Genomic DNA, 13,149 nt, shown 5'->3' with positions numbered 1-13,149 from the left:
AAAATAGTATTAAAAAATTTAGTGAGCCAAGAAATTTCTTCTATCTCCTAAGCATTTCCACACCTCTATTAGGATATCATCAGGTCCAACAGCTTTTCCACACTCCATTTTCTTTAAAGTCTCTCTAACTTCGATTTTACTAATACACCGATAAAAACAGAAATTTTTATTTTCATTTAGGGTGCTAAGGTCATTAAAGTCAACTGTATTTTCACATTCTTCATTAAAAAGTTTAGCAAAATATTTCATCAGCCTTTTTCGAATATCATCTTTTAAGAAAAATACTTTTTGATCTTCATCCTTAATACACTTCACATGAACTAAATCCTTACTACTCCTATCTATTTGTTTGACTAACTTATACATATATCTTTCTCATTCATTAATATCGAATTTATTATATAAATCATTAAAAGCTAAGATCTTTGCATCGCATATTGCTTTCTTATAATCCTTATATGCCTATTTATATCTTTCCTAATTATCAGAATTTTTACATCTGAACTAATTTTATAATAAATCTTCTTATTTTATATCTTTTCTTGAACATTTGAATTCCACCAACTATTTTTACAATTAGGAGTTTTTCACTTTAATACTCCAAGCACAACTTTTGCAATATTTTTAATATCACTAGCCACTTTTTTCACATAACATTAACATACTCATGCACAGACAAAATCTTAAGATCTAAAATCTTATTCTCAAAAATATTTTTGTTAATATTTTTTAAATGTCTCAATCTAGTCCTAGAATATCATTTTACTTTTTTTTTTTCTGCCCCTTTATCTTAAAGGCCAAAACTAATAATTGATGTTGAGTATATAAATTTTCACTCGAAATAACTTTACAATATTTGCAATCTAAACGATCTAATTTTCTTGTAAGAAAAGAAAAGAATTTACAAGGACATGAACAGAGACTCAAAAATCAAAAGCAGCACAAGAATTGTTATAAAGAACCATACATTTAAGAAACCGGAGCTGCTGGCACATTCCAATTTCACACAACCATGTCGCCGTTCAAAACCAGAGTAGAGAAGAATTAAAACGGAAAAGGAAAATAGAAAACTTCAAAAAAAAAAAAAAAATAGGAGTTAGAGAATCCAAATAGCACATATCAACCAGCAGAAATAATAGCAGTCAACCTAAAAAAAAGATCACAGCTACATCATAACAGAATGGGAAGCAAGAAAAATGGATCCATTATTTGCTAAAATTTAACAAAATAATTGTGGCATGCCAAAACTATAATGAAAAAAAAAAAGTTTAAAAAAAATTAAGAGGTTATTTTCAGTGCTATTTACGTGAAACACTTTGCTGCTCCAGAGCACACTGTTGAACCGGGCTTTCAAGTGATGTAAGAGAGCTCAATTAGCTGATGAGAATGCGCATCTGAACAACTTCTAATAGCACTTCTACACTTCAGAAAACTTAAAAACGCTGGATAAAATAGAGAATATTTCTAGTTTCACAACTAATTTCGTTTTTATGCATTCATCCTCTATATCATCAAAAGCAATAATGATTTGAAGGTTAGAAAAAAATGACAAGCTGGCAGATGGTAGACACACCTGTACAACACCATCATAATCGGTTGATGCTAAGTAGTTCTTGATGTAATTATTCCAACTAACACAACTGAGCTTTGATCTACTTGACATTTCAATCAATGGGTAGTGAACATCAAAAGCCTCATTTAAAAGAGCCCCAAATTCAAAGATCTTAATTTTCTTTGAAACCCCAGCAGCAGCAAAGTATTCTTCATCACGGTCAAAGCTCAATGAGCAGATGACATTTGCAGAATTAAGGATATCCACATTTCTAATGCTGCCCCGAACTTCAAATTTGCTGTATCGCGCATATTTGCATAAACCTTCAAAAAAAGAACCAAGGCAGTCGGTAGATTCCTCCTTTATACCAGCCGCATCCTGGAACTGAGAGAAATTATCACGAATCCTAAGGACACCTATATCAGATCGTGTTGCAACATTAGTTTCTGAAAGTTTAACATTGGATCTCATATAGAAGTATGCGTGTTTGAGCTGCTCAATATTCTTCATCAATCTTTCTTCGTTTACATTTGATACAGACCATGAAAGCATTGTTCCAATCTGAATTGACACATCTGAGTTGTCTCTAGAGCTAGCCGGCAAACCATTGGCATTAGAAATAGACTCAACTCCTGATAAATACCGCCTCTCAACCTCCGCAATGTCCGTTTCTAAGCAATGAATATCAGCCACCAACTTGGCAGCCTGATTTTCATTTTGGTCCTTCAAAGATGAAAGAAACTGTAATAAGAGGTATGCTTCAGCATCTTCTTCATCTATAGATACTGATAATTGATCTATAGCCGAAACGTTGTTGCATTCAAATATTAAGTTGCTTGACGAGATTTCCCTGAAATAAACAAAATAATCAGGTTCTATGACGAATAGAGCACACAGTGGATTGTGTAATTGCATCAAACAATGAAGTTAAAGAAAATATATTATTAATCTAGATTCTAACAAAACTCAAACCAATAAAAAAAATTAATTACCTTCCCATAAAAAGCAAAAGCCCTGCATGTACTGGCGTGTGCACCATACACGCATAGGTTGATGCATATAGGGTGAAGGGGAGGAGAAAAAGACTGCTTGAAACGTGGAGCTAGCAGCCACTTACTCTAAAAATTTAACACTTTCTACCGACTCAATAAAAATAATGAGGGTCTATCACTAGAAACAAAAAACAACGAAAAAAGAGCATTTTTCCTACAACAAATAAGAAAAAAAGAGAATTTTAAAGGATAAGGAAGGAATAATGAGCCAAAGAAAAAAGGAATACGTAATTGATAAACTTAGAATGCATAAAATGAAAATTTTGTGCATTTACGTCAGTATATCAAGTAATACCACAACCAAGTGGTTTAACTAGCTTAGTTTAGCTTGAAAATAACAGAATATAAAAGTTGGCTTCCCTCTGAAGTATTATTTGACATCTGAGGCTTCATAAATATAAGATTTGGTTTGTTCAAAGGAACAAACTAGCAACTTGTATGGAGCGCTATGTCTGGCACAAAGAAAGAGGTCACTTGGTTAAAGAAACAAACTAAGTGAAGTGCACATGAAAATGCTAATATGAGAAAAAGAAATAAAACGAGATGGTATGTCGGAGGATGTTTGAAGTAGCATTTAGGAAAAAAAATTGTGTAAACTAAGAAGAAATGGCAAAAAAACGAACATAACAAATGGGGCAAACTTGAAGTGGATAAGAGTTGACTAATTTGAGAGGTGGGCCCAAAATGAAATGGGTAGAAGTTATGACAGAAAATCTAACATCCAAGAATTAATAGAAGCAATAATAGATTAATTGATTCAATGCTGAGGGGAGTAGAGTGCATTTGATTGCAAACCAAGAAGAAATACCATCCTTCTTATTACTCAAAACTTGGAAGCAGATTTCAAATGAAATAGTTGTCAAATCAATGCAATTCAAACTAAGTTTATTTTGTGACTTATCAGGTCTAATGTAGCACGGCTGATGTAAACTTTATTACTTAACCTAATGCATAATACTATATAATAGTCATACTAAATGACTAGAAGGTTGCATCACTTGGAGGTTTTTCCAAGAACCGTGGTTAGGTTGTCTCCATTGCAAATTGGTGTCCACGAATTTGAGTCATAAAAATAATTTCTCTACAAATGCAGGTAAGACTACATACTACATCAACAACCTCCCAAACCTCACATTTATTGGCAGAAGCTTCATGTACTGGTACGCCAATCCAAGAAACCCTTTAGAAAAAATAATTTCAAAAGTAAACAGGAAAGGTGCTCAATCTATGCTGGTTGCGTGAACCAAAAACAAAAAATCCTGAGTACCAACCAAGGAAAGATTTCTAGGAATTTAAGAAAGTCAGCCAACCTTGCAAGGACCTGCCAAAATCATCTACATCGAATGGTTTGGTGCATTTCAGGTTTAGTTATTTGTCTTTTGCAGTTCCAAGCTAGACATAGATAATCAAAACAAATAAAGAAGATGAGAAATACATCAAGTATATGCTCTTCTTGCCTGAGAAATAGAGTTGACTTGCAGACATAAGGCAAGCAAGCAAGCACTACAATATAGAAGTTGGACATATAACACTGAACTGCAACCTAACATGTAGGTAACAATTGAGTCATTGACTTCTTGAAACTGAATAAAACTATAAAACAACCAGTCCTTAGTGTCACCTAATGAAATCTCAACTAAAACTATAGACAACAAAAAGATGCAAATTTGTTTTGACAAACATTAGTCAATACAACATAAACAACATCAATCCTTTATCCCACTACATGGGCTCGGCATTGACAAACATTAGTCAATATAAAGAAAAAAAATGTTAGCTAGTAGCCACAAGTGATTAAACTTAATAGTTTTATGAGATAGGATAATGGTCATAGTAAGTAAACATTCTTAATATAAAATGCCATAATATCAAGGGGAAAAAAAGGATAGGAAAAGAACGGAAAAAATGGTCCATTTCATCACCCTTATCCAAAGGCAAACAGTCCCCAAAATCAATCTGCTAGACAGCTTGAAACTCAACTTGTTAATCATAACTTTCCTTAAAATAAAGGATCCTAAAACGGTAGTGTTGCTTATCCTGTCATCTTGCCAATTGTTCAACATAAGAAAAGGCTAAAATACCTCAAAAGCATGAAAGGATAAAAAGCCATCAAAATGGAAGCATGGAAAGAAAGCATGAATTCTCAACAAATTTTCCACTTGATGAAAAACTGTCTGCACTGCATATCATGGACCATTAAATTCATGAGTTTCCAACATGGATAAGACGTTAGCTACTTGCCTTGACTTTGGCCGGGCAGAAGGATCAGGATGAAGCAACCAAAGACAAAAACCAGCTTCCTTGGGACACTCCGATAAAAAGCTTGGAGGAAGAATCCTGTGTCGGAGATTAGACATTGCAGCAAGATGCACTTCTTCTGTCTCAAAAGAGCAGAATAGCTGACAAATAATTAGGAAGTATAGTCAAGAGCTGATGGGACCCGCACCTTTCTGGTGGAAAATGTTCTAAATGAGCAAATAAACCTCTTTTCTTAAAACAATGTGGAAAGCAATAGTGGAGAAAACAAAGAACCATACAATAACCCTTCTCAGAAATCATGAATAAAAAAGTATACTAGAATTTAAGTTATCTTTGAACAAAATCATATTACTTCGCAATATATGATCCAATATCAACTACGTAAGAATTTCAAGATATCTTATTACAAACTTGAAGCTTGGATTCTACATATGATTGAACCTAGATTATTCAACATTACATAGTTCAAGACCATGAAAATTCTGAAAAACGTAATGACCAGAGCAAGACATTGCCTCACTCAAACTTGGCTTGGTACCATTAATTGAGCTGAAGTTAATCTTGAAATTCTCTAAAGATTTCAAGCCGAGTTCAATCTTGTTTTGTTTCTTTTTATCAAGCTTGAGTTACATTTGACCTTCAAACAAGGTAAAAGTTATATATGCAAGTGGAACTATTTGTTTTCAGCTATGCTTACAGTGATTCCTTATTGATCTTTTGTATGTCAAATAGCATTTTTTTATTACTTACTAAAATTTGACTTTTAATAGGACACAATGGAGAAAAAAGATTCATGTAGCCGACCCCACGTAGTGGGATAAAGGCTTGTTGTTGTTGTTGTTGTACTAAAATTTGAAAATCAAATGGAAAAGGAACAAATGAGCTGTCACAGAGCTACAGAGTGACCATGCCACTTAACTCTATTACTATGCCCACTTTAAAGTACAGAGAATGGAAACAGACTTATAAAAGAATACTGAGAAAGCAGATATAATTTAAACTACTAAACAAACTATATATTATCATCTTTTTTCATGCTCGTATCAAACCAACTTTTCATACTAGTAATTAATATGTTAATGAACTATTAATAACCTGAGAAGTTCATTGCCTTGCTCAAGCTCAGTTTGGTTATCATTCATTAAGCTGGAACCAAGCTTCAACTTCTCTAAGGATTTCAAAATAATGTTCAATCTGATAGGAAATATTCCTACTTGTATGCACAAGTAAACCTAACCCAAATTAAGTACCTAAGCAAAGAAAACTGCTGTTCGCAGCGAGAAAACAGCCCAAACAGTGGGAAATCTGAGAAAAACTTAATAGAAATTTGTAGAAAATCAAAGCAAACACTTGTATTCCAATAGTAGATGAAAGCACTTGTAAGATACAATTTTCCTTCAATTCGAGAGGAAGGAAATACTCTCCACAATCTCCGGCAATGCCAAGAGCCCAAGAACAACCCTAGATCTCAAATAAAATTCAAATTCAAGATAAGAGCCAAACTCTCACCATAACTCCTAATTAACGACAAAGGAAAATTGCAAATTCCCTAAAAAAGCCCCCTCATTCAAAAATTTCCCTCCCAAAATTGATTTAACCCTTAGTGAGGCCCACAGGGGCTTCCGCCCCCCCTTGATGTTTCCGCCCAGCCAGGCCCCACCTGGTATAAACCTGGACCAGTCCTGGTTGGACCAGTCCAGCCAGCCCCTCCTGGGCCGGCGTAACATTACTCCCCTCCCAAAAACTCACCTTGTCCTCAAGGTGAAAGGAGGGGAATTGCTCTTTCACTCTTTCAGACGGCTTCCAAGTCGCATCGAAATCAGGTCCTTCCATTGAATCAACACTTCCTTGTTGCCTTCTTGATCTGATCTTACCCCCATAAGCTCTAGGGGTTCTAACATCACTTCTCAATCCTCCGTCATTGTTGCTGGTAACTCGGCGCTAACTGCATGCTCCCCCAGAGCTCTCCTCAGCTGTGACACATGGAACATCAAATGTATAGTAGCGGAGGGGCGTAACTTCAGACGATACGCTACTGCTCCAATCTTCGCTTCTTCATTATTTATTGTGCCCTCTCCAGATGTTTCTTTAACTCTTCCAACACTCGATCCCTCTCCTCTAAGTACTATTTGACTGAAGAGACAGGTGTGTTTCCCTTCCCATAATGTACTAAGTGTGGGGGGTCTCTTCCATAGAGCACCTTGAAAGGAGTCATCTGGGATGCCGAATGGTACGAAGTGTTATACCAGTACTCCACCCAAGGCAACCATTTAGCCCATTTCGGTAGTGTTTCAGAAGCAAAACACCTCAAATATGTCTCCAAGCTCCGGTTAATCACTTATGTCTGCCTATCTGTCTGTGGGTGGTACGCGGTGCTCCTCTTGAGAATTGTGCCCTGCATTCTGAAAAGTTCTCTCCAAAACTGACTGAGGAACACTTTGTCTCTATCCGACACAATTGGTTCTGGAATCCCGTGTAATCGAACCACTTCCCTGATAAATGCTGCCGCCACTGATACTGCGGTGTAAGGGTGTCGTAGGAGGATAAAATGTGCATACTTACTGAGTCGATCCACCACAACAAAAATAACTGTGAACCCTTCTGAGCGGGGTAGGCCGTCGATGAAGTCCATAGACACTTCCTCCCATACTCTGTTTGGAAGTGCTAATGGTTGGAGTAATCCCCCTGGTGCCATTGCCATGTACTTATTTCTCTGGCACACCTCACACCTTGCCACCATCTCCTCAACATCCTTATGCATCCCCTTCCAGTAGAGTTATGATGCCAACCTCCTATATGTCTTGTGCACTCCTAAATGACCCCTAACTGCACTGCCATGGAATTCCTGCATTAGGTGAGGAATGTGTACTGATGTTCGTGGCATTACAAACCTTCCATGGTTAAATAACCTCTCTCCCTCCAGATAGTACCCTGAATGGCTGCTACTGTCCTTCTTCAAACTTTCCCTGATCTTCTTCAACTCTTCGTTCTGCATGCTCTGTTCCTTGATGGCCCCCCAATCAACCATCAGGGGTACTGAAACTGCCACCTCATGAAGTTCCCCCACACACCTAGATAAGGCATCAGCTGCCTTATTCTCCACCCCAGGCCATTACTGGATCTCAAAATCATAGCCTAACAGCTTTGACAACCACCTCTGATGTTCCTCGGTCATCATCCTTTGCTCCAGCAGGTATTTCAGACTCCTCTGATCTGTACGGACAATGAAATGTCGACCCAACAGGTAAGGGCGCCATTTCTGAATGGCCAAGACTATGGTCATCAGCTCTCTCTCATACACATACTTCAAGCTAGCCTTGGTCGATATCACCTGACTGAAATATGTTATAGGTATGTGATTTTGCATCAACACTGCTCCTAAGCCATACCCTGACGCATCGATCTCCACTATAAAGATCTGATTGAAATCTGGAAGAGCTAACACCAGGATTGTCATCATAGCTTTCTTCAATCTCTCAAAAGTTTGGGTTGCCGCCTCCCCCCATACAAAGTTGTCCTTCTTCAACTGCTCAGTCAATAGCCAGGCGATGGTGCTGTATCCCTTCACGAACCTTCTGTAGTAGCCAGTCAATCCTAGGAAACCCCTCAATTCCCTTATGTTTCAAGGCATTGGCCATTTATGCATTGCCTCAATCTTTGACTGGTCGGCCGCCACTCCCTCTTCAGAGACCACATGCCCCAAATATTCCACCCTAGACTGGGCGAAACTGCACTTCTTTAGGTTAGCTTTCAGCTGATGGGCTTGTAGGATCCTAAGAACCTCCTTCAAGTGCTCCAAGTGCTCCTCCTCTGTTCGGCTGTACACCAAAATGTCATCAAAGAAGACTAGCACAAACTTCCTCAGATGTTGACGGAACACTCTATTCATCAAGGACTGAAAAGTAGCCGGAGCGTTAGTGAGCCCAAACGGCATCACCAAAAACTTACAGTGCCCCTCATGCGTTTTGAATGCCGTCTTCTGAATGTCCTCCTCCTTCATTCTAATTTGGTGGTAGCCAGACTTCAAGTCCATCTTGGAAAATACTATAGCTCCGTTCAACTCATCTAGTAACTCATCGATCACTGGAATAGAGAATTTATCTGGTACTGTCTCCTTGTTTAGCGCCCTATAATCCACACAAAACCTCCAGCTCCCATCCTTCTTTTTGACGAGCAAGATAGGACTGGAGAAGGGGCTCACACTAGGTTAGACAATCCCTGCCTCGAACATCTCCCTAATCAGCTTCTCAATTTCATCTTTTTGAATCTGAGGGTAGCGGTAAGGTCGAACACTAATCGGTGACACCCCGTCCTTCAGAAGGATGGCGTGCTCCTGCTCTATGGGTGGTGGCAGGCCTTATGGCGGTTGGAACACCACTTTCAACTGTTGTATGAGTGGTTGCACCACCCGTGGAATGTCTCCTTCTTCCCCCACACTGACCCTCTCCAAGCGTTGCAGCTCCATTAAGTATCCCCCTCCCACCTCCTATATGGATCTGATCATGGATTTGAGAGATACTCCTGCCCTAGATAGCCCTGCATCACCCTAAATCGTCATCCTCTGTTCCCTCCACCATTAGCTCCATCCTCAGAGCACCTCAATTGACTTTGGTCTCCTCCAAAGTCTATAGCCATTTCATCCCCAGGATGACATCGATACTCCCCAATTCTAAGGAAAGGAAATCCTCCATGACCTGGATCCCTTGAATGGACAAAACCACTCCCCTGCAAACTCCTCTCCCCATCTCCACCTTCCCCGTGCCCATCATCACTCCATATCCTCCCATATCCACTAATTTCACTCCTAACAGATGTACAATCTATTAGAGATGAAATTGTGGGTGGATCCACTGTCGATCAACACCACCACCTCCTGATCCCCTATTTCTCCCCTCACCTTCATGGTGTGATTTGGTGTGAATCCCACCACAGAGTTTAGAGAAACCTCAGCTACATCCAGATGTAGCTGATCTTCTTCTTCCTCCCCTATCCCGCTCTCGCCTCCCTCCTCAGTTTCCTCGTCATCACAGACGGTGAGAACCTGAAGAGTTCAGTCCTTACACCTATGCCCTGGCATGTACTTCTCGTCACATCTAAAGCACAACCCCTTAAAATTTCCTCCAGGCCCCCTTTCTCCTATCCTCTGCTTTGGTGCTTCTCGCTGTCCTCCCTGTGCAGTTCCTTTGGGGGCTAGGAAGGTAGTTGTCATCTTGTAGGATCCCCTAGAACTACTACCACGAGCTCCCCTCTCCACGTGCTTCTGATCCTCCACTAGCTATGCCAACTCCATGGCCTCCCCCAAGTCACGTGGTCTCATTACCCTGACGACTGCCCTGATCTCCGGTTTAAGCCCCTTCATGAAGTTCCACTCCAGCACGGTCTCGGAGAGACGGTCTAATATGCTCGTGAGGTACTCAAAACTGTCATGGTAATCGGCTACCGTCCCCTCCTGTGTCAGGGCAAAGAACTGTTCGTAGAAGTCTCCTCCCCTACTGGTTTGGAAACGCTCTAACAGATAGTCCTTGAACTCCCTCCAGCTCCGAATGGGTCTCCTCATGTCCCGCCATTGGTACCACGCTAATGCTTTCCCTTTCAAACATAATCCTGCAGCTGTCAGTTTCTCCTCCTCTGTCAGTCTATTGACAGCAAAATATCGCTCCACCTTATAAATCCACCCGTGGCCATCCTCACCCTCGAAGATGGGCATCTTCAGCTCCCTCACCTTTGGATCTCCTCCATTTCCCCGGGATCATCCATAAACTCTCATTCCTCGAAGGGGAAGCGCTCCCCAAGTGTTCCGATCATCCATCCGACGATTATACTCGAACCCCTCTTCATACTCTCCCCTTCTTCCTTCAAAATCATCACCTTAACGCTGAATTCCTTCAAATTCAGCACCTCGACGATCAAGTTCCTCCCTTCTTCCTTTAAAATCAGCCCCTCGACGCTAAATTCTTTCAAATTCAGCATCTCGGCGATGAAATTCTTCCCTTCCCCCTTCAAAATCAGTACCTCAACGCTGGATTCTTTCAAATTCAGCACCTCGGCGATGAATTTCTTCCCTTCTTCCGACATAATTAGCCTCGCGTTTATCGTATCCCCTACTCATCTCCTCCCTCGAAAGCGGTTCTAGCGGAGGCATCCCATCTTCTCCCTCTAAAACTTCCACTTCCGGATTTTTCCTACCCCTAAATGGGTTAAGGTTTCCTCCCCTTCCATGGTCGCCGATGGTTTCAGATGATGCCGGTTTTTGCTTTTCTTCAATCATTTTTTTTCATTAATTCTTCTAGCGTGGCAAATTTTCCATCCATCTTCTCATGGATTGATGAAAACTGATTTTGAAAATCTGAGATCTTCTCTTCGAAATCTGTCTTCAATTGTCCTAGCTCTCCTTCCAAGACTTTAACTTTTCTCCCGGCCATAGTTCCTTCTTACAACTTGAGAGATCTTCTTCCGATTGATACAAATCTACCGCTGAAAATTCAGAAATCCAGCCGCCAACGGTCCCAAATCGATGCTTTGATACCAATTTGATAGAAAATACTTGTATGCACAAGTAAACCTAACCCAAATTAAGTACCTAAGCAAAGAAAATTGCTGTTCGCAGCGAGAAAACAGCCCAAACAGTGGGAAATATGAGAAAAACTTAATAGAAATTCGTAGGAAATCAAAGCAAACACTTCTATTCCAATAGTAGATGAAAAGCATTTGCAAGATACAATTTTACTTCAATTCAAGATGAAGGAAATACTCTCCACAATCTCCAACAATGCCAAGAGTCGAAGAACAACCCTAAATCTCAAATAAAATTCAAATTCAAGATAAAAGCCAAACTCTCATCATAACTCCTAATTAAAGACAAAGGAATATTGCAAATTCCCTAAAACAGCCCCTCATTCAAAAATTTCCCTCCCAAAACTGATTTAACCCCAAGTGGGGCCCACAGGAGCTTCCCCCCCCCCTGATGTTTCCGCTCAGCCAGGCCCCGCCTGGTATAAACCTGGACCGATCCTGGTCCAGCCGGCCCCTCCTGGGCCGGCGTAACACAATCTTATTTGCTTTCCTTTATCAAGCCTAAGTTGCATTTGACCTTTAAATAATTCAAATAAAGTATATGTAAGAGCGATTATCTTTATTCAAATACCCTTACATTTAAATAGTATATTCCTCCAATTTTCTGAAAATTGAAAACTAAAGGGAAAGGCACAAATGAACCGACCGAGCTACATAACCTGTTTGTCAAGGGCAACTATTCCACTTATGCAGCTATTAATAAGCCCATCGTTAAGCATAGGTAAAGGAAACATGTATATACAACTTAACAAAAAGCTAATAATTTGAGATACCAATCAAACTATAAATAATCATATTTTTATGTTCATATTAAACCATCTTTATCTGAAAGCACTAAGCATGCTAACGTAAATAAACATAAATAAACAAACAGTATATTTGAATTACCTATATTTTACAACTTGACTAAATGCTTGTTCTATTGATAACTAAGGGGCTGTTTGGGATCCCATTTTAGTTTTTATTTTTTATATTTATTTTCTTTTGTTTATATTTTGAAAAGAGTTATTTTTTGTTTATTTATGCAAGGGTGATGTAGCTGCTGCGGCGGACGGCAGCAGCGATATGGCAATGGCCAATGGTGACATAGTATGGCGTTTGTGGCGGCGACTTGTGGTGGCATCAATTGATGGTGATTGTAGTTTTTAAAAACACCTAAAAGTTATTGATGTAGAACTACATGCATAGGCAAATGTATTAGTTTGAAATTACATGCTTTGTGACGGATCAATAGCAGTTATTCAACTTACCATGGATTAAACAATAGATTGAAAACAATAAAGCAATGATTAGGCATAGGCAATTGATTACAACATAAAATTTGGAGCACGGAATAATCAAAGAAAATCCAACATTGCTTAACGTGGGGGTTCTCAAAAGAAATCCCTTGATTAACAATAAGACTAGTCACTATTAAAATCCCTCATGCTTTCTCATCATAACAGCTAAGCAGAGAAGCTTTCATGATTTTTAATGATACCACGATCGAGGAGAGGTTTAGAAGGAAAAAAGGGTTAGAGGAGAATTCACCTTCGTCAAGTTTCTAATCTTGATGTGAAACTTCGTCAAGCTTATGAACTTGTGCTCCGATGTACTTCAAGATCGGAGTGATGTTCATCTGTGGTTTGCCTTGGAGCAAACACTCTTTGTCGTCGTTGAAGGGTTGCAATGCTTGAGGAGTTTGAATGTCTTTGTTCAAGGGAGGAGGATCTA

General features: G+C 39.3%; 1 protein-coding gene across 9 annotated transcripts in view; it reads right to left on the bottom strand.

Moving 5' to 3' along the window:
- The window catches only part of LOC110109695 (protein SUPPRESSOR OF PHYA-105 1), a 75,192-nt gene that overhangs the window by 52,118 nt on the left and 9,925 nt on the right, over positions 1-13,149 (bottom strand). For all 9 annotated transcript variants that reach the window (XR_003699520.1, XR_002304606.2, XR_002304605.2 and 6 more), the window contains exons 4-5: positions 4,846-5,003; positions 1,574-2,402 (exon numbers count right to left, since the gene is read on the bottom strand). Coding sequence is in view for 2 of the 9 variants with exons in the window: in XM_020840890.2 (XP_020696549.1) it covers positions 1,574-2,402; positions 4,846-5,003 (987 nt within the window). In the remaining 7 variants the exon portion in view is untranslated. The remainder of the gene's footprint in view (positions 1-1,573; positions 2,403-4,845; positions 5,004-13,149) is intronic.

Source organism: Dendrobium catenatum, unplaced genomic scaffold (assembly GCF_001605985.2).
Source record: "Dendrobium catenatum unplaced genomic scaffold, ASM160598v2 original_scaffold_59640, whole genome shotgun sequence".
Taxonomy (NCBI): Eukaryota; Viridiplantae; Streptophyta; class Magnoliopsida; order Asparagales; family Orchidaceae; genus Dendrobium; species Dendrobium catenatum.
The sequence above is the reverse complement of the archived record's forward strand: the minus strand, read 5'-3'. Positions and strand labels throughout refer to the sequence as shown.